General features: G+C 45.4%; 2 protein-coding genes across 5 annotated transcripts in view; both read right to left on the bottom strand.

Moving 5' to 3' along the window:
- Positions 1 to 2358, bottom strand: part of TOM1 (target of myb1 membrane trafficking protein) — a 42419-nt gene extending 40061 nt beyond the window's left edge. The window contains exon 1 of the mRNA XM_016222897.2: positions 2095 to 2358. Coding sequence (XP_016078383.1) covers positions 2095 to 2146 — 52 coding nt within the window. The 5' untranslated portion in view covers positions 2147 to 2358. The remainder of the gene's footprint in view (positions 1 to 2094) is intronic.
- A 3232-nt stretch (positions 2359 to 5590) lies between these two features.
- Positions 5591 to 21848, bottom strand: part of HMGXB4 (HMG-box containing 4) — a 28518-nt gene continuing 12260 nt past the window's right edge. For all 4 annotated transcript variants that reach the window (XM_087814885.1, XM_087814884.1, XM_087814886.1 and 1 more), the window contains 6 exons: positions 15383 to 15464; positions 14459 to 14523; positions 13405 to 13510; positions 12544 to 12713; positions 8468 to 8590; positions 5591 to 7971 (listed from right to left, as the gene is read on the bottom strand). In XM_087814885.1, the coding sequence (XP_087671011.1) occupies positions 7927 to 7971; positions 8468 to 8590; positions 12544 to 12713; positions 13405 to 13510; positions 14459 to 14523; positions 15383 to 15464 (591 nt within the window). In that variant the 3' untranslated portion in view covers positions 5591 to 7926. The remainder of the gene's footprint in view (positions 7972 to 8467; positions 8591 to 12543; positions 12714 to 13404; positions 13511 to 14458; positions 14524 to 15382; positions 15465 to 21848) is intronic.

Here is a 21848-nt window from a genome sequence, read left to right as displayed (position 1 = left end):
CCTATCGTCACTGGGGTCCTAGGCGAGTCACACTTTCCAGCTTTCCCTGTCTGGGCCTCAGACTCCCGTGTAAAATGAAGGCAATGGGCTGAAGAGAGGTTTTCAATATGTGGTTTCCAATCCAGTGGCATCAGCATCCCCTGGGAACTTGCTACAAATAACAATTCTAGGGCTCCACCCCAGACCTGTAGAGTAGGAAATTCTGGGGGTGGGGCCCCCGCCTGAGGTGTTTTCATAAGACCTCCAAGGGCTTTAGACAAGAACCCTGGGTTAAGTCTCAGGATAAGGACCCGGCAGCAAAACCTGGATTGTGCTCTAAGGTATTATGATTTAGTAGCTTCCTTTGGACAGAGTATTTCTTGCCCAAGGCAGGCAACCTTTCAGGGTAGGAAGAGAAGCTGTTTTCTTTGACCATGTAAGGCCCAGAGTCAGGTGAGCTTTTCCGCTTTTCTAGAAAGCCTCAGGAATATGTGGCTGACTTGGACAGCTGTTTTTTTTGTGTGTGTAAGTCTCAAACTTGGCATGTGATGAAAGCAGTGGTATCTGGAGCTGGTGAAATAAAGATGAAAGGAGAGCTGCCTTCTCCTTTCAGCTCCAAAACAATGACTCACTGGGGTGTGTGTGCTGTGCGTGAAAGGGGGTGGTGGTGGAGGTGATGGTTCTGAGAGCAGGTCCCCCTCTCTGGTCCAGGAGCTCCCTGGTGTGCAGATCCTCAACTGCCACAGCCCTCTTGGAGAGATTTGATTACAAAACTGCCCAAGAGCCACTAACAGTCACAGCGGCGATTACAACACAGAGCCGGTCGACAAACTGAAGTTAGGTTTGGCTTCCAAGACACTAAGAATGGAAAGAATGTCTTGTCTAAAAGGCGGAATTGTCCCCGTCCGTCTGGACTTCAGGCTAAAAACCATAAAGAAGACAAGGAGAGAATTTCAAGGAACTGCCTGTGGTTTCCTCATCAAAGAGGCACAGCCAAGGCTGCTTCTGGATAAGGGGTAGCTGTTTGGGCGCCGGCCTGCGGGCCCACCCACTGTCCCAACCTACTGTCCAGACATTCCTAGGGAGCCCCGAGCCTCACCAGGTGGCACCTCAGTAACATGTAATAAATATTACCTCTCTTTTATATCGCATTGGCAGTGTGCCAGGCCCTGTTTTAAGTATTTTGCATTTATTAACGAGTTCAGTCTTCACGACAACCCCACGGAGATAGGGGCCATTTTCACCCTCTAACTACAGGCGAGGAAACCTAGGCACAGAGCGGCAACGTCACAGAACCGGGAGGTCTCTGGTCAACAGGGAGTTAAGAGAGTCAGGAGGCCTGGCTCTGAGGAAGCCCGCGCCTCGGCCGGAGTGCTCGGCTGTCCATCTCCTGAGGAAGGAGGGAGGCGCGATCAGGTGGTTTCGAAGGTCACTTCCAGCTCGGGGCGTCGGCGACCCTACGTTTCGGGCTGATGCCCGGGGGCGAGGGCCGCCAAGGCGGGTGCGTCCCGAGACCTCGGTCTCCAAGGTTGGCCGCCTCGTTCGGCCGGGGCCCAGGCGGAGGTGGCGGGGCTGCCAGCCGCCCCCACCCCCCTCCCCACAAGTCGCCGCCCGGGCGCCAAGCCCTAGTCTCCGGTCCTGGGAGAATGGACTTCTAGCTCTTCTCGGGTATCTGTGTCTGGAGAACACGGCGAGCCAGGAAAGAGAGGGCAAGAGCCCAGGCGGCGCGAGCCGGGACGGGGAGGAGACCACGAAAACGTCCAGGGACCCAACGACTGCGGAACCACGTAGTCCCTTTAACCCTCCAAACTTTCTCCCCGGATTCGCGACCCCAGCTGCCGCCCATTGGCTGAGCCGTGAGCCGGCCCGCCCCCTCTCTTTACCTATTGGCTGCCGTAGGGATCCATCACAAGCCGAGCTCCCCTAATGGGCCGCGGTTTTTGTCAATCAAGATGGGCGGGACACTGGGCGGGGCCAGACCCGGGAGAAACGCGCTAGCCTCGTTCCCCTCCCTGCCTCCCTCGGGTGAGCGGCTGGGGACGTCGGCCGCCCCGAGTGGGCTAAAGCCGGGCGCGGAGCCCTGCGACAGGGCTGGGCGAGACTCCGGGGACTCACCGATGCGCTGTCCCACCGGAGAGCTGAACGGGTTCCCCAGGAGAAAGTCCATCGCCACGGCTGCCGCTGCCACCAACCCGTGATATCAGCTGACAGCAACCGCCGGCGCCGCCGACCCGTCACGTGACGCGCCGGATGGTCCGCGAGCAGGCGCCGGCGGGGCGGAGCGGAGGGAGTCTGGAACTTGACCACAGGCCCCACCCCTGACGAGAGGGTCGGCACTCGGCGCGCGAGGGCAGTGACCTCACTGAGGCTGACTTGCCGTCGACGGACGTCACGCACGACGTAGGGCGGTAGGGGGCCGGGGGGCGTGGGGCTCTCTAAGCCACGCCCTCAAGGTCTATTTAAGGGTTTAGGGGCGTGGCCCGACGCTCTCGTCACTCACCTGGAAAACCGGGTCTGGGACCAGAGAAGCGACTTGGGTCAGGTTACCGAGCAGGCTCGGGCTACAGCTGCTTTTAAATGTCAGCCCTTGGCACCTCCCTGTGACTGCATACCCACCGCGGGCAGACGGCCTCTTGGCCTGTTGTCTCGCTGCCCTGATGGGCTCCTCTGCCTGAGGTCGAGGGCTCCCAGCTGCAAGTTCGAGTCCTGCTTGCAGCGCTTACCTCCGAGGGGAGAGAAGAGCCCGAGTCTGCGCTCCCGACAGGGCCAGTTCAAGGAATCCAGCTCGGGACGTGCTGGCGCTCAGGCGGCAGAGGGCACGCAGGTGTCGCGCGTGGTGCCGGACCCATCTCTGCCACTGAGTAAATTACTGTGTGTTTCAAACAGCTTCCCATTTTCTCTGGATGCTGGACTTCGTTCAAAGGCTCTCACCTTTTCTTTTTTTAGGCCACAGGCTCCTTTGAGAATTTGAAGCCACGAGCCTTTCTGAAGAGAAAAGGCAAGAGATACAGTATAACTTCGGGGAGTTTCTGGGTCCCTGAACTACAGCTGTTGACCCCCAGTTAAGAATTAAGGCTTTCAAAGGCCTTTCCCAGCTTTGTAATTCTATCTTTTTCAACCTTCCTGTCTGGGCCGTGTTTCAGATGTGTCACCTACATCAGATACCTGATCCGTGGGTTATTTTTTCTTCTTCTAAAGACTCCAAAAGATACAATAACCAGTGCTTTGGTAGTTTGGGGCTTTAGTATTTATTGATCAAGTTGCGATTCTTAAATCTGAAAGGCTAGTAAATTGACTTTGCACAAATTTAGGATGGAAAACCTAATATGAACTTATCACTTCTGTGTGTCAACCTGTTTTAAGGGCTGACATCTTTACAATATAAAAACTTTACAGAAGTCATGACTGCTGTGCTTTGAAGTGTTTTAATAGTGCACTGAGACTTAATAAATGCCCTTCCCCTACTAGTCTAGATGCTCCATGAGGGCTGTGATACTATGTCTATTTTGCTCACCACTGTTCACCAACACAACTAACATGAAAATGTAAATCAATCTACTTTTCAATAATGGTTTTTAGAATATAAGGGGAGGATGTACATTAGGTGAACTTCATGTCACGTACCATCCATATTTTTCTCCATTTAAGAATATTGCTTGGGCTCAGCTGGCATGGCTCAGTGGTTGAGCGTCAACCTAGGATCCAAGAGATCGGGGTTCGATTCCGAGTCAGGGCATATGCCTGGGCTTCGGGCTCAACCCCCAGTAGGGGGCGTGCAGGAGGCAGCCGATCAATGACTCTCATCATTGATGTTTCTGTCTCTCCCTCTCCCTTCCTCTCTCTGAAATCAATAAAGATATATTAAAAAAGAAAAAAAAGAGAATATTGCTTGGTTGTATGGAGTATATTTAGCAAGAACTTCCTTTGGATTCTTCCAATCGTTTGTATGGGATTTACCAGAAGTTCTTGCCTTCTTGCATCACTCTGGTTTAAAGTGATTATGGGCATAAGATCTTGGCTTTGCTGCCAAGAATAAAACAGCCATAAGGTTTATCCTTCATAGTAAAGCAGAAACAACCACATATCCCCCAAACAGGGAATGGAATTATATTAACTCCATGTAAACAGGATACTACATAGCCTTTTAAAAAATATATATTTTTATTGATTTCAGAGAAAGGGAGAGGGAGAGATAGAAACATCATTGATGAGAGGCATTGATCTGTCTCCTGTGCGCCCCCTACTGGGGATTGAGCCAAACCCTGGGCGTGTGCCTTGACCAGGAATCGAACTGTGATCTCCTGGTTCATAGGTCAGTGTTCAACCACTGAGCCACACTGGCTGGACTACATAGCTTTTCAATTAGAAATGGAAGTGTGTGGATTTTGTCAACACAATAGATAGGAACATGTGGCAAATATTAAGTGCTGTACAAAACTGATTAAAACTATGTTTTATATGTGTTTGCTAACAAAAACAAACTCAATTAGTAAAAAGTCTGTTTTTTTCTTTTTAAGTGTTTTAGCACTAGTAATATCAAATCCCTTTCTGAAGGTGAAAATGTTTAGGTCCCTTAATATTGCATGAACGTATTGCAATCTACTATATACTTTAAGTACTGCTAGACAAAAATCAAGATACTTTGCCCGCCTGGGCGTGGCTCAGCGGTTGAGCGTTGACCTAGGATCCAGATCGCGGTTTGATTCCTCGTCAGGGCACATGCCCAGGTTGCGGGCTAGATCCTCAGTTGGGGGCATGCAGGAGGCAGCCAATCAATGTCGACTCTCCCATCACTGATGTTTCTCTCTCTCCCCCTCTCCCTCTCTCTGAAATCAATAAAGATATTAAAAAAAATTTAAGATACTTTGCCTCCAAAGTTTAAAGACAATAGTATGACAAGAAAAGTGAAGCCTGTATCATAAAATCCAGCTAGGACAAAAGGACACTTGAACAATGAAAAGGTCTCAAGAGGTTTTCCTACAATCACATTTGCTCAATACTGCAGATAATAGTGTAGAAGGATTCTGATGAATTACATACACAATTTAACTTTGAAAGTGGCTTTGGGATTGGCTGTACCAGCATGCTTATTCTGGCTTTGCCACTTACTAACTGTATAACCTTAGGAAAAGTACTTTTCTGCATCTGCCTCCTCATTTGTAAAGGGGAATAGTAATATAAGGCTTTTGGGATGATTAAGTGAGACAAAATATGCAAATTACTTTAATAGTCATTCAGCAATGTGGCAGTGTCTTTCTTGCTGCCTCTCAATAAAAAGCCTTTCAAACATAGTATTTCACTCTTTATGACTACTAACACCTTGTGTTGACACTGACATTTTTACACCTTGAAAGGTCAAATCTCCATATATTAAATGTTGACAATATTACTAAACATTCATGTCAGCCTGGTTGGCTGCTGGCTTAGAGACAGAGAAGTGACATTAACACTATTTTACAGATGGGACTTTGGATGCCTATAAAGATTAAGTGACTGATCCAGTATCACTAAGTCAGGGCAGTACTGAAACAGCGTGAAATATATTTACACATGATTCAGATGTGAACCTTACACAAGGCTCACATTTTCTTGAGTTAGGGGTACACAGTAATGTACATACAATTTTATTTGTCAATGAACAGAGTTACACTTATCAGAATCACTCGGTTTGTAATTTGCAAGAGAACCTGAGAGACTACACTGTAGAATTTAACAGAAACAGAGCAAGATGTACAATAGGAAATTGGCTAAGATCAGAAGTTTGACCTCTACTACAGATGGATTTTTAAAAAAAATAAAATTATGGTAGGATATAGTGTGAAAAACAGGTTTTATAGTTTCAGAGCAACTGTCGTTGGCAGCAGGGAAATGATAGCTGAGACTGGACTATAAATATTAAAAATGTGATTTTTAATAATATAAGTACAAAATTTTATTTCTTTATACAACGGCAATGGAATTTGGATCAAACCGCTATAGGATTTATTTTAAAAACAAAATAAAACAATGATATAAAAACTGCAAGAAGGTCTGAATCCAAAGTTTTTCCTCTAATAGTACCAAATTCCACAAGGTACAGGTTATTATACAAATGTGTACAAATTTTAAATACAAATACAATAGGATTGGATTTTAAAGGAAAACAAACAAAAAGCAGGTCCTCATCAGGATTTCATTAATGTATACAAATGACAATGGTAGGACTGCCTTCTTTCGGTACTAAGCCACGTCTTCAAGGCCCCTCCTTTATACCCTGTCAACAGGAAACTTCCCTGGGTACAGATGAGGCACGGTACCGGTTCTAACACACGAAATCAAAACAGGATTTCTGTTCTTGATTTTGGTTCCCAAACATTCCTGTTTCCTTCTGTTTCCCCAATTAAATCTCAAAACTGCTCTGAGCTGAGAAAGGCATTCAGCAGCCAGGATACCTTAAGAAACACAGCCAGCGGCCACACTGGCGGGGAGAAGGGAAGGCGTTAAACAGGATGCAGGCCGCCTGCACCATCCTCAGACCTCTACTTTGATGCCGCAGAGCTCCGTCTAGCCCGGGGCAGAAAGCAGTTACCTCAGAGCTGGTGTTTGGCAGGGAATCTCACACATTTAAGAACAACCCTGAAGTGCTCAACTGTCTTCTTTGGAACTAGGAAGCAAAAGTATGGTTCTTTGGAAATAAGGGCAGCTGGGAATGGAAACAGTCCTTTTTATTTAACTTTCTTGACATTATTGAATTATAAAGAACTAGAATCCTGACATAATGATTCCTTTTTGAGGCACAATACCTCAAATGCAGGTGATTTGGAGTTTTCAGAGGAGATCAGAGGAAGGAAGGGAGGAAGAAATAACATCTGTATCTTCCACATGCTCTTGCTGGTGGAGGCTTTTGTTATTAAATTATATATACAGAAATTTACAGGATAAATTAAAATCTAAGAGACTTTAAAGAGTTAAATACACATAATTAAAACACGTTCACACGCGCACATAAATAAGAGAATTAACTACTTTTTTTGCAATTCACTTATGTGTGGAATGCAGAACACAGTATTTGCCCACCAGGGGAGCCAATAAGATGAACCCAAGAATCCCGCTGGGCAAAGTTCATCTTCCACAGCCACCAAGCAACTAAGCAGAACCTGTGAGGACTTGGTGGCTAAGCGAATGCTGCCATTGGAAGATACCAGCTCTTCGTTCTGCAGGCCAAAGATTCTGGGTCAGCTCACAATGTATGCAGTTCAACCGGTGGCATTGACAGCTTTACCCTCTTCAAGGTGTTTTATGCTGCCAGGGCTCACAGAACTCCTTGGCCCCTACTGAGGCTGCCAATGATTACAATAAATTTTGAGACATGGACACCTGTATAGCAGGAACTGGAATGAACCCCCTATTAGGTTCACCTAAGCCATTGCAATAACTCTCAGATGGGAATGATTTTATCACCTCCCACCTAAGACACTTTACGTTGAAAGGCTTTTGCGCTTTCAGTCAACTGGCATCTTCCTATAATCTTTCCTGTTACATTTCGGACTGTAAGACAGGTAAGGCAAATGGTCAGTGATGGGTCTGGAGGTACAACTGAGCTTGGGAAAAAAATCACATTTTAGCTGTCCATAAAGAGATGCACTTGGCACCCAGAACAAGCCCCCAGCCCCCAAGTTACATTGATTTTTAAGGCAGATTTATCCACCACAGGAGAAAAAGAATCCCAAGCCCATATTCATGCCAAGGTTTCCTCTTGGCTAAACCTTTGCCATTTCATAAAATTATTAAAAGCGAAGTTACAGTCCTATGTATATATTGTACATTATATATATATATATATATTTATGTATATGTATATAAAAATTTAAAACCTACACCCAGTGGCCAGTGAAGGAGTCTGGAGCGGTCATATATACACAAACCAGCAATGGGGTAGGACAAGGTTGCGTCCCAGGATCTCTGCTGTCACAGTCCAGGCATGATGTAAGCAATGTTGTCTAGTGTGTTTGACTGCAAAACAAGGGGAAAAGGTTCAGCTGCAGAGTATGAAACCTTAGCTCCCTGACACACATTTCTTCCTTCGGGGGGAGAGGAGAAAGAAAAACCAGAGTCTGATAAAATGGGTACAGCTAAGAGTCATCGTATTGTCTGTTACACTTGGGGTTTTTCTGCCGGCCTCTCCCACTCATCCCAGGGAAAAAGAGGCAGGACGCCTGCACTTTCTGAGTGTGCAGAAGAACAAAGGAAGGCACAGGCATTGAGGCACCCCAAGGGCCACGACGCTTCCCTCCACAGGACTGTTTCAGGGGACGGCATGTTTCAGCTGCACGGAAAGCATGGCATGCATTCAACGTGTTACACAGTATCACGTTCCTGGGCCCACACGTGCAGGGAGCCTACACGCTAGATGTCAGGCGGCCTTAGGAGCCTGTGCCTGACAGCTCTGTAAGACAGGGCGCCTCTGGCTCCCAATGGCTCTGGCTCCAAAGCTACAAGGGAAACTCACCAAGACCTGCTTGGGACAGCCATTCAGTTCCGGCAGCTGTGTGGTCAGACATGCCAAGGGGCCGAGCGCGCAGATGATGGAATCCAGGAGCACTGACAAGCTGCCGGACACAGCCACCATGCCCTGAAAGGGAGAGCAGCAAGGGGCGTCGGTTTAACTGGAATCACACTCCTGGAGGGCCCTCCCTACTGCGGCTGACGTCACCCCATTCTTTAAGTCTTGGCAGTTCTCGGGAACTAAGCAGGAAAGGAAGGCATCTGCTTTGATAACCGTAAGTTGTTTAAGAAGAAAACTTTTGCAACACAGTCCCAGGTTTCTTTGATACAGTCCTTGCCCATCTATGCGACCTTGGGTTAGTCATGAACAGTAAAAAAAATGCCTACACTTAGGAATAGTAAAAAGTGCCTCACCCACTCTGGAGAGCTGCTGGGAAGATTTGTGGAGATCAGGTATGCTAAAGTATTTTTCTTACGAAGGCCACAAGTACAGCTCAGATGCAACAGCTGTGAGAATTCTATAGCCCTGCACATTAACATCAATATAAACATGCACATACTTCTCCATGTATGTGGCTTTTGATAGCTGATAATATTACTTCTCTGGGTTGATCTGTTCACTCTCAAAAAGAACATGTTTCCTTTCAAATTTTAATCTTATACAATTCATACTGTCTATATTTCTGTGACTCAAAGAGATGAGAAATGAGATTGCCAGCTGCAAATGCCACTGCCCGGCTCTTGTACAGTCTGCTTCAGCTAGCAGTGCTGTGAGGCTACATCCCCTTGGAGGCCGCAGAGCAGGGTCCTTCAGAGACTGAGCTCTGGGTCAGGCCTGCTGGGGCCCGCAGCTGGCTAGTCCACTCGCTGTTTCTGTACCGGGCAAGTTGCTTCCTAGGCTGCCCGTAAAATAGACCACTAACAGCATCTGTAGCAGAGGGGATTAGGTGAGACAACAGATAGAAAGTACTTGGCATGGTGCCTGGTACATGGTATGTGCTCAAAAGTATCAGTAACTATTACCAACACCTTTATCTCCAAAACTGCATTTCTGGCTGCCTTTGAGGTCTCTCATTTTGGATATTTCTCAATCTCAACGTGCTATAATGAGAAATAACATACCCCTCCCTCCTAGCACCCTTCCCTACTGAAGTCACCACCATTCATACAGCTGCCTAGTGTCAAGGCCTCACCACCACTGACTCTCCCTTCCCCTCACCCTCCTTGTCCAATGTCTCCTCTCTCCCACTTCCACAGGTCTGTTTTCTTTTTCTTCTGTAAAATCAGAGGAACAAAAATTCTGCCTCACAAAGCTGCAGTGTGAATTAGATGAAAGAATCCCTATAGAACACTCTGAACCAAAGCTGGCTGAGTAATTGTTTAAAAATATTAGCAAATTAGTAATATTATCCCATTTACTTCTGCCTTACAGGTAATTATAGCTAATATTTTATGTCTGACCCTCCTACTGGCTTATAAGCAACTTGAGGGCAGGAACCATGTCCTATTCCTTTTTTTAGCCTCCTAATAACTACAGGTGCTGCCCACACAGTAAGCTCTCAAAAAACACTCATTGGATTAATCCAAACCTTTGTCATATCTAAACTAGACTATTGTTACAGCTTCTCCCCAGTTCTGGTCTCTTTTCCCTCACAATCTAAACAGAAGCTACTCTCAGAGAAAACCAAATGAAAGCTCTGATCACACCCCTCCCTACTCAGAAACTCCCCGCAGCTCCTGAACAGCAAGGGACAGACACCTCAGACTGCCCTGTCATTTGGGCCGTAGCCGTACTGTTCAGTCTTCCTCACCTTATGCATTGGATATTCCAGTTTCCATCATCTTAGCAGTAAAACCCCTTTTCAAATAAAACCTTATGTGGACTCAAACATATAAAAGAGCTAAAAGAACTGGTTAAAGTGGGAGTGGGGTTCTTACTGGGACTCCTTTGACCTGTTACAGGTGAACATTAGTTATTTTGACAGACATCCATTTTGATGGATATTAGGGAAAAAAAGAGTATCACACTTATTGAGGATATCAGTGTGAAAGCATGAACAGATTTACTTAAGTAAAATATAGAGTAAATAGTAGTAGTATAAGTGGTGCATGAAAATGGCAATATTGTGAGGATCTACGCAAATGTTAGTCTTGGAAAAAGTGGAGTAGAGGGCAAAATGGGAAAGACTGCTAATGGTATGGGTTTCTTTTGAGGATAATGAAGATGCTCTGGAGTTAGACAGTAGAAATGGGTCCACACTTCTGTGAATATACTAAAATGCACTGAATTCTACATTTTAATTTTTATTGATTTTAGAGAGAGAGGAAGGGAGAGGGATAGAACATCAATTGGCTGCCTCCTGCACTCCCCCTACTGGGGATCAAGCCTGTAACCTAGGCATGTGCCCCGACCAGGAATCAACTGAACCACACTGGCCAGGCTAAATTCTACATTAAAAAAAAGTGAACTTTATGGTATGTGAATTATATCTCAATAAGACTTACATAAGAAAAAGCAGACTAGAGATTCTGCAAAATTTCCCTGTTTGGTCACTACGCATATATAACTCAGTAATTGCTCACAAAAGCTGGCTTCTTATAATCTGCTAATTATGTATCTATTCTCTCTTTCCAACTAAACTAAGTTTCCTCATGATAGGAAATAACAAGCAAGCTATTCAGATTTTCCACTCCCCTAAGGTTCTGGAATAATGCCTTGCACTCAATAAATACTTGTTAAACAAAATGGAAATATGAGAAAAAATATGGAATATGGATGGCGCATAAAACTAATAATTTTTTCTTTTTTAATCCTTACCCAAGGATATTTTTTACATTGCTATTCAGAGAGGGTGGGGGGGGGGTGGAGAGAGAGACATCGAAGTGAGAGAGACACATCAATTGGTTGTCTCCTGCACAGGCCCTGGCCAGGGCCAGGGACCGAGCCTGCAACGGAGGTATGTGCCCTTGGCAGGAACTGAACCCAGGACACTTCAGTCCAAGCGCCAATGCTCCAACCACTGAGCCAAACCAGCTAGGGCAAGCAAATTATTTTAAATTCCAACTTTTTAGGAAACATAACAATGTCTAAATACGAAAACTAACCAAAGATTTCAGAATATTTTAATCTGGAAATATCTATGTCCATTCAAGCATCAGCCTGCATGAAAGGACGCTAGTTGTTTTGACATATCTAGACCAGAAGATTGTTGTAACTTCTAAACTGTCAGAACTGCCACATTTTTGATACTAGTCGAAGAACTTGGAAACAACTTCATCTCTTGTGGACACTGGCATTTTATTTGTTGAACAATATTTCAGCTTCCACACAGAAGCAAGTGAATGGTTTTATATTCCTCCACTGATTTTTCAGCTTAAAATGGCTTTAGTAGCTGAGACTGATTTCTCGGCTGAAAGGTCCCATTAGAACCCAGTGGAAACTGAAATATATGCTACTGAGTTAGCCAAGGGGGCAACACGATTAGAAACTGAAGACGGAATAGAGAGGGAGCTGACAGCTGTGTAGGTCACGTGACTGACGCTGACAAGGACAGGCCTAAAGGGCACTGCTGCATAGCCCACGCCCAGGAGAGTAACGAACAGCCTGGCAGCCTTGATTTCCCAGTTTGCTACCTATTTTCAAAAGAGTAGAGGCACTCTTAATCCTCTGTCAGTCTGACCTGTCTGGTGAAGCCCTTGGTGGAAACGTGCAGAAAAACTCGAACTATCTTAGAAGCACAAGTGATCAAAACTTTCATGGGATTTACACTCAGTTTTTCCATGGCATTTAAAAATAGTAAGTTACACGGTTATATGTTAATTATATCTTAATAAAGCTGGGAAAAAAGTTACAGGTATTCTATTTTCTTTCTGTGCTGCTGTTTCAATAGGATGGTAGTAGTGTAAACTTCTATTCCAAATCTCTAGATGCTTCTATTACCATATGTCGCCTTCATCACTGCATCCTAAACACTGGCATAATCTAACATAAAGCAGCTGCTCAACGCATATATGTGGAATGAGAGAATGGCTTCAGATTACACCAGACACTGGAGTCACGCTGCTGACACCTGGGCTCACCTCTGTTTCCTGCAGGCGGTGCCCGATGAGGCTCAGGGACTCTCCCAACAGCTGTAGATGAGCGGCAACATCAATGGGCTCTGTCTCAGGGGCTTTGGCCGGTGAGGCTGGTAACAGCATGGTGGTGGGCGGAGACTTCTTTTGGGGTGACAGTACTCCTGTAGAGGAAGCTGACAACAGAGATGAACTAGAGGGGCCAAGCTTTCTACGGCCTTGAACACCACAAAAGTGTCCCTCTTCATTTTCCATTTATGAGCTATGCCAGGCATTAGCAAAACTATGGGCTGTGGGCCAAATCTGGCCCGTGACCTGTTTTTGTACGGCCTATGAGGAAAGAATAACTCTACATTTTTAAATGGTTGTAGAAAAAACAAAGAATATGTGACAGAAAAAGCACATGGGCCTGCAAGGCCTGAAATATTTACTCTCTGGCCCTTTACTGAAAAAGTCTGCTGACTTCTGATTTACATTTCTAAATGCCTTTTTCAACTTATAATGCTCAGTAATAATACCTGGGTATCAAGCCTGCTTCTTTTTTTATTTAATATATCTTTATTGATTTGAGAGAGGGGAAAGGAGAGGGAGAGAGAGAGAGAATAATAAAGGGCCAGAGAGAGAATCACTGATTGGCTGCCTCCTGCACGCCCTACTGGGGATCGAGCTCGCAACCAGGGCATGTGCCCTGACCGGGAATCGAAGCCCGATCGCCTGGATCCTAGGTCAATGCTCAACTGCTGAACCACACATGGCTGGGCTCAAGGTCTGCTTCTAATGTAGGCTGCTCGCTCAATTTCCCAGTTAGGCAGCAACATTTACAGTGCTCTAGGGGAGAGCAAAGCAGGAGAGGGGTGTGGCCACTACCTTTTACTTTCACGGAGCCTTCTGAGCTGGATGCTTTTCTTTTCACAGTTGTAGCTTCTGCTTTGTTCTGTTTGTGTTGCAGATACTGAGCTTTTTGCTTCCAAATCTGCAATCAGATCAGGACAAAACAAAATCAGTTAAAAAGGAAAAAGAAGGAAAAGGAAAAGCAGTCCTGAGAGAGCAGAATGAAGAGAAGGAAGGGAACCGTGCTGGGGGCAGACAGAGGGTTATGCTAACTTCCAAGGTGAGGGTCACTGAGCAGCCTTCAGACAGTGGTGGCGTCCGACCTCAGCAGAGGACTACAAACACTCCTCAGTGCTGATGGCATCGAGTTTAGGTCTAAGATCAAAATGGAAAATCAGGGAGGAAACACCTGGCTTGGTATGATGCCCATGTGGTTTAAATATTTCTTCTGACCTTCTGGTTGGCAACATCAATAGCAGGATAACATTGACATGAAAAACAGAAACTAAAGATAAACTACCTGCGTGAAAAATACTTTAGTTGTTTCACGCAGATGAGCTGTGCTTTAAAGCAGGAGAGTAATTCCAATTCCTAGACCACCCTCCTATGATCCAACTGGAAAGTGACTGTGACTTAGACCTGACTAGTTACCACCGGCTCAGCTTCACAGTAGGGGTTTTATTGGGTAGTGGCGGATGGGGATGATGGCCTGGGGCCTGTCTACCTAGTAAGCGGGATTTTGTTATCTGCAGCAACCATTAAGCAGAAGGCTTTCCTCACTTCTCAGACCATGGCTGACTAGTAGGTGTTTGTAGTAAAGGGACTTTTTCCTTTAACACGTTAATCACTGCCCAAGTTAGGCCACCTTTTGGCTCAAATGTAAGGCTGCTGCTGCTGCAAAAAACTCAAAGACGCGAGAAAAGGCAGCCTCCTTGCAGCTACATTCTTACCGAGCGTAAGCCAACCAGCGCTCACGCCTCCAGCACCGTCCCCACGGGTGCGTGGGGTTCTCACTGTCGGCGCTCTCTGGCGGTGTGGGGACCACGCTGTGGAAGGCACAGGTGGTGGGGCTGGAGGAAAGCGCACTTACCAGCTTGTCCTTTTCTGGCAACTGCTTCCACACCTCAGCCAGTCTTCTACTGAGTTCTCCAAAATCTGGCGTAAAAGAGTAAGATACTCAATAAAATAAAGGTTTAATGATCAACAAAACAGAAGACTGATGAGGGCAGAACTGGAAAAAGGTTCTGAAAATCAGATTTAAATAGCCCAAGATTGTTTCAGAAAAGCCAAACCAAACTCCACCAGTTTTCCCGACTCCTTTCTGTAGGGACGGAGTTGTGAGACAGGCTGGAATCCGCACGCCTCCACTCCCTAGGGGTCTATTCCTTAATCCCACCACACAGGGACTATCAATTTAGGTTAAAGAAAGTATGTGGCGCAGGGTTTGAAAAAGATGTTAGATTTCTACTGAATGTCTGAGCGCTCACTACCAAAGAGGAATTTCCCCCAGCCGCCGAGGAGCGGGCCCAGAGGAGCACGCTGCCCCGTAGGCTCGGCAGGGCACCCTCATCCCTTCCGCGCATCGCGCCCCCGACACCGCGGCGACACGACCAGAAGCTGGTGTACCCCTCAGGCAGACGAGCTTCACAGAGGGAGAGCGCCTCGCCCAAGGTCCGTGGTGTAGGGTTCTTCTCACCTCACTAATTTCTAACATACAGACAACCGTGAGCAACACATCATCTACACCCGCACGTCCAAGGGCAGGTTAAGGAAAAGGTCACCCGCAGAACCTTGGAAATGAGCAACTGCACGTTTATGTGCTGAGCTGCATAATGTTTAATTTTACTCAGTTTTCCACTTTATTGATTTAAGAGCTAGAAATAGAAAGCTTATCCCTTTCCCAGCTGGGTGAGCTAAGACAGCATCTAACGGGATTCGCAGAACTGAGGGAACGAGTGAGACCCGGGTCCCTTTCGCACGCGGGAAGTACACGCCAACGGGGGAGTGCGCTCACCTATGCCCGGGTGGTCAGCCACGATGCTCACGCGGTACTCCTTACAGAACACCTGGTAGGCCGACATGTTCTTCTTTTTTGGCTGGTGCACGTAGGAACAGAAGAGGGTGAGATGCATTAGACCACAAGCTGAGTAACCCTGACTCGACGGTCACAAAACAGGACAGACACACACTTGTTCATCAAGGAAAGCTCTCCCAAGCCGGGTGACTAATTTAATTCATGTTACTTCCCACTCAGGGGTGACTACCAGTTTCACTTTTCAAAGGTGAAAAACACACGCCAACTCCTCTGTAGATCCTTCCGACCGCTGCAGCCGGGCCACGATCACTCAAAGCCCCTTCTCCCTGCAGACGACCCCATGCTCGGCATTCTTTCAGAACTAGGTGCTAAGAAAACTCTTTACCTCTCCTGGGATGTCGCTTTTCTCATTTTTGAAACCATCACCATGTAACTTCCCTTTAAACGTTGAAAGCCAAGAACCAAATCTATGTTCTTTCCGTTCCTCTGTGTTCGACCGATCGTCTTATCATTTCCCCGAGCCTGCTTTTACTGTCACGTGTAGTTTACTAGTATGTTCTCATTCTTAGGGTCCAAGGCAAGGTAAATAAATAAACGAAGACAATTCTTTGGTCAACCTAAGACGAACCTCTTTCACTCCCACAAACTGATTTCTGCTACTGGACCCATGTCTGTTCTTCACTGTATTATGACACTTCCAAGAGCAAAGCATGATTTTTGAGAAAAAGCCAGTTCAACAAGGGACATTTAAAACAAAAGATTATATTACATATTACTATGCATTCCATTTTATAATTACCCAAAGATCGAGGGAAAAAAGCTAAGTTTTCCTACCTGAACAGATACATTAGGTAGCACCTGTCCAAACCTTTCATTCAAGGGCGAGAAAAAGGAAACTCAGAAAACAGTGACTTCCTTGGGTCCTACAAGGAAGCTAAGTGGTAACACCAGGATGACAACAACCGAGGCAGCCTGGGCTACGCATTATGGGCCAAAGAAGGAAAACACGTGGCTTCCTTACAGAAGAAGTTACTATTTAAAAAGAAAATGTTATCCCTTTATAATCTTTATCCAGTAAAGTGAGATGTGTTCAGGACGCTTTCCTTCAAAACCTCATCTGTAAGCATCAAGATATGCTGACCAGTCCTCTATCTTCTCCCAAGACTCCTTTCTGGTCTTGCAGTTATGATGACACGAATGTTTGGCGCTTTAAAAGTTACTGGGAACTTCTGCTTGCCTTAAGTGTCAGATTTTATAACCAAAACCAAACTAATAAACCACACAGACCTGTCTCTTGACTTCAGAGTTGCATATTGTTTTAAACCGGAGTACACACTTGGCTCACCTTAGTTCTTAATGCTGTTTTCATAAAATAACTACCCTCCAAGGCTGTTGAAGACTGATGACAATAAGAAAGCTTGTGTGATGGCTCTGACTTTAATTCCAAAAGGAATTCTGATCTTTGATGGGTGACAAATGGGAGGGGGGGTTGGAGGATGGGTGAAAAAGGGGAAGGGATTAAGAAGTACAAATTACTAGTTATAAAAACAGTCATGGATGTAAAATACTGCATACGGAGTATAGTCAATAATATTGTAGTAACTATGTATGGTGTCAGGTGGGTCCTAGACTTAGCAGGGGGATCAGCTCGTAAGTTATATATATTTCACTATGTTGTACACCTAAAACTAATATAATATCATATGCCAACTATAACTGAAAGATTAAAACAACAACAAAAGAAATTCTGAAACCATTCTGAGAAATGGAAACATTCCTGATAACTTCCAAAGTGAGTGCTCTGAATGAGACAGCACTTCTTTGGATACAAAAATTGCGGCATGTTTGTTACAAATTCAGCTTCAAAAATTGTAAACTAATCTTTTAAAACAGCTTATTCATAGGCCTGACATTTACTGGGGTACGTGGTAAAAGAGTAACTTGTGAAAGTCTCTACATAGTCACATTTTTCTCAACTGTAGAATCAATTTCACTACAAAATATTGAGAGAAAGTATGTGCTTGAGAGAGTTCATAGCTCATTTGGTCATGTTATTAAACTTGGAAGGAGTTTTAACAATGCTTTCTCAAACATGATATACTCCTGTAAAAGGTTTAATGCTCCCTATTCCACAGGCTATCTACAGCTGTAACATATAATTAAAACTACAAAATTAGCCACAACTCCTGGCCAATCTATTAGATCCAAACCCACTTACTGAAGGGTTCCTCTATTAACTCTTATAAAGGACTTCACTCAATTACATAGAAAATAAACTAGCATTTACTGAGTACCTGTACTGGGTATAGTGAGCAGCTACGAAGATGAGCTCACATTCTAAGGCAGTTAAGCAGCACAAAACCATGGAAAACACATGAAGTTGAGAGTTTAAAGGCCCACCGTCTGTTCCCAGCTTTACCTTATACCAATTATTTGATCCTGAATAGAACATATGAGAAGTGGCTGTTCTGATACGTGATATTAAAGGTATTTCAATGACAAAGAAGGAAAAAGAAAGATTTCAAAGGTAACACAAACAAGTAACCTACCAAAGCGCTCTGCCATTCATTTATTAATACATATTCATTAGAGTGCCCACCTCCTGCCAGACACTGGGAATATAGCCAAGAATCGGACACAGGCAGATCAACATGTCACGAAAATAAAACATGATGATATCACAGGGAAAGTACCGGGTGCCACAGGAACACGTAACAGGAGCACCTGGCCTAACCAGGGAGTCGCCTCTGGAGGAAGTGACACTCAATCCAGACCCGGAGGGGGGCAGAGTTAGCCAGACGAAGAACGCTCAGGTGTGTCCTCGGCAGAGGGCACGGCACGTGGGAACACTCATCACGCAGAGGAGAGGCAGTGTCAGAGCTGCAGGCAGAGCCGTCCGTCCCAGGTCGATGCCTTGTGACCTACGCATTAGAGTATGGACTCGGACCAAAAGCAGCGATTCCAGGATTCAAGTGTCTGAGGCAGGAAGCGACCCGGCCAAGCTGCACGTCAGGACCGTGGAGACTGGAGAAGGGCAAGAGTGAAGGTGGGGCGACCACTCGGGGGGCTGCTGCGGTGGTGCCAGGGACGGGTGGTGTGGCCGACAGCCAAGACAGCGAGGCTGGAGTAAAGCAAGCGCATTGGAAAGGAGGGGGAAGCGCGGGCCTGATCAGAGCCGGTGCGGCGCAACGGGGAGCCGGGGCTCTGGGGCCAGCACATGGAGGTTCCTGTCCTCATCACACGCTTCACTTGTTACACAAGCTACCTCCTTTCCCTGAGCCTGAGCTTCCCTACAGGTCAGACTTAGGTAACACCATTTTCACTCAAAGGTGGGAATTAATCAAACGGTTGGGCATTCAGTAGGCACTCAGTGGTATTATTTACGTGACAGGCAGAAATCCAAGACGGCTCCCAAGGTTTCTGCCCCCGGTTTACAAGCCCTGTCCAATGCCCTCCCCTTGAGTGTGGGTGAGACGGGTGAGGGTGATGGGGTACTGACTGCCTCGATTATTTTACGGTACAAGGCAAAAGAAAATTCTGCAGATGGAATTAAGGTCCCCAGTGAGTTAAGTGTGAGTCAGGCATACAGAAGACTGTCTAATGTGGGCTTGATCTTAGTAGGTGAGCCCTTAAAGAAACAAGATGCAACAGCAGACATTCCTCTGCTGGCCTTGAACTTGAAGAAAACAAGCTGCCGTGAATTCTACAACCGCAAGAAACTAAATGTTGCCACCAGCCTGAAGGAGCTGCCACCAACCTGGGAGAGAACCTCTGGCCTCAGGTGAGAACCTGGAGGAGGGCCGTGCGCTCAGTCTTGTGAGAGCCTGAGCAGAGAGCCCCGCTGAGCCCTGTCTGGACTTCGGATCTACAGAATTATGAGATAACAAATAAATGCTGTTTTAAACTGCCAAGCTTGCAGTAATTTGTTAGGCTACAGTAGAACACTACTACGAGTTCTTCTCTGTTCCATCTTTTTCAAAATAGAACTTGTGGCACCCAAAGAGCCAAAACAAACTTTTTTCACATAGAAATGCGGTGGGGAAGATAGAGTGAAATGACTTGACCTAAACCAGACAAAGAAAACAGCAGGGCCTTACTTCAAACATTTCATTTAAACAGTAAAGGTCCTATCCTTGCTCTTCTGTTGGTAAAGACAGTCCTGTTTAGAGAGGTAGAGTTCTGGGCGCAATTTAAAGCACAAATGCTTTAAGCATTGGAACAAGACAGTGGAGCGGCATTACACAAAGTTCACCTCGGCTCTGTGTTTAGCTGAGAGAGAGAATATGTGGGCACACTCACTACGAATTGATTAGTCCGGGTGGTTCCACTCTAAGAACCTATTTCTTGGAGTGTGACAGAGGATAAACCTGCTTCCCCAGATAGTTCCTGTATGTCGCTCTCAGGGTGAAGGACTCACTGCTCATCAAGTGTGATTCTGTTTGTAGCTAACATTAAAAATAATAAAATTATGGCTCCTGAAAATACGCCAGTGACTTCATCTGGTGCGGAAGACAGGAAAATCTAGCTGCACTGGGCTGACATTCTGTTGGACTCAGGACTTGTTGGCCTTCATTGTGGAGCCTTCCCAGGGCATTTTCACGGGGAACCGTGACTAACAGTTTTCACCTTATGTGCTGACCTTAGAACCTAACCATTGCACAAGATGCAACTTCAGTATATGCACCTGAAGTTTGAAATTCAAACTGAATGGTTAAAATTTTTCCAGGGCACAGGAATTTTTCTGAATTAGTTAGAAATACACAAACAATGGATGATCTCTACACATACAAAACATTTCCATGTGATTCTAAATGCAAAACTAGTATTTCTACTCTAGACTTTCTCATGCAAGTGAAAGTATTGCAAGTGAACCACAGTGGTTACATCTGGGACAGCATGGACTCCCCTTTTATTTAATAAAAATGTTTAATATTTTGAAAACTTGGATACATTAGTATTAACTGTAGCAAATGACTTGCGACAAGTCCACTAAGTGTGACTCACAAAGTTGTAATTTTACAGCCAGAACATCCTTTTAGGTGTTTGATGACATCTGTCATAGTATCAAGATCTTTCAAAGAGCAACTTCTTAATGCTCTTTATAAAGCAGTCCTGCTTACTTAACTCTTTGGGGGTCTTACAACTCTCTGAGAATCTGATAAAAATCCCTTTCCAAGCCCACCCATGACTCTAGTTTTAAAGGATAATCTATCTGGGGGTTAAGCGAAAACATAACTTAGGAATCTTAAAAATAAAACTTGGCATTCCTCTGCTGATAACAGGATCCGATCTCTTCATTAATATTAATACTGTGCAGGAGACATTATTATAAAAGCTTACCTGTAGAAATTAATTTAAGCCTTATAACAATCCTATTAGGTAGTGCCATCATTACTGCCATTTTAAAGGTAAGGAAACTGAGATCCACAGTCACATTTCCAGGGTGTGGCAGGGCCAGCACCTGAACTCAGACAGTCTGGCTTTGGAGCCCATACTCATAACCATGACAACCTCTGATGCTCTTGTGAACAAACTGGACTGAGACCCCTAAATCTGATCTGGCTAAAGGAGAGGGCGACAAAGTAAGGTTTTCAAACCAAAGCTTTAATTTTAACCATTCTGAAAGGAAATCTTTCTAAAATATACTCTATACTTCTGCTCGCTCTCATAATACACCGCTGAATGTAATTTACATACTTTCTGTACAGTGGAAAGAGAATAGATCCTGTCATCAGAAAAACATGGGTTCAAATTCCTGCTCCACCACTAAACAGGTGTGTGTCCTTGGGCAGGTAATTTCACTTCTTTGAGCTTGTTCTGTGAAATGGAGAGAATGCCTACACTTTGGGTTCTTGTGAAAATTCACTGACATACCTTAGATAAAAAGCTTAGTGTAGTGCTGAGAACACTGTAGAGTAAAAGCTCTATAAATATAGCTATTATTATTGTAATTTACTAATTCTTACTTAGGCCTGTCCTCTTTCTTAGCTCCTCTTCAGCCTCAAGATTTTGTTCAGATGACACCTCCAGGTTCTGCCTCTGCTGAGGCTCATCACACTGAACACTTTGCAGCCTCCCTTCTGCCACCCAAGGCTGACACCATGCTATTCATCTTGCCCACAGCCCCTGGCAAGTGCCTGGCGTGACTAACGCACGCGCAGAATAAAGGCGTCCCGAAGGGTAAGAAAGACAGAGTTGTGCGCGTGGAAAGGCCAGTGTGCATTCATTTGTATTACCTCATCGTTTTCACACCCTCGTGGGTGAAGTAGCTGAGCACTAGTTTGCTATTCCAGAAAGAACAGGCCCAGAGGTCACGTGACGCGTCTCTGGCCAATGTTCCTTCCCCCAGCGCCCCTGAAGCACTCCCAGGAGCTGCAGGAAACTCGCTTTATAACATCTGCTTTTGCTCCTTAGAGACGCCATTTTCTCTGGTTCTTAACTGTTT

The sequence above is a fragment of the Miniopterus natalensis genome, chromosome 2, assembly GCF_054644295.1.
Source record: "Miniopterus natalensis isolate mMinNat1 chromosome 2, mMinNat1.hap1, whole genome shotgun sequence".
In the NCBI taxonomy this organism is placed as follows: domain Eukaryota; kingdom Metazoa; phylum Chordata; class Mammalia; order Chiroptera; family Miniopteridae; genus Miniopterus; species Miniopterus natalensis.
The sequence above is the reverse complement of the archived record's forward strand: the minus strand, read 5'-3'. Positions and strand labels throughout refer to the sequence as shown.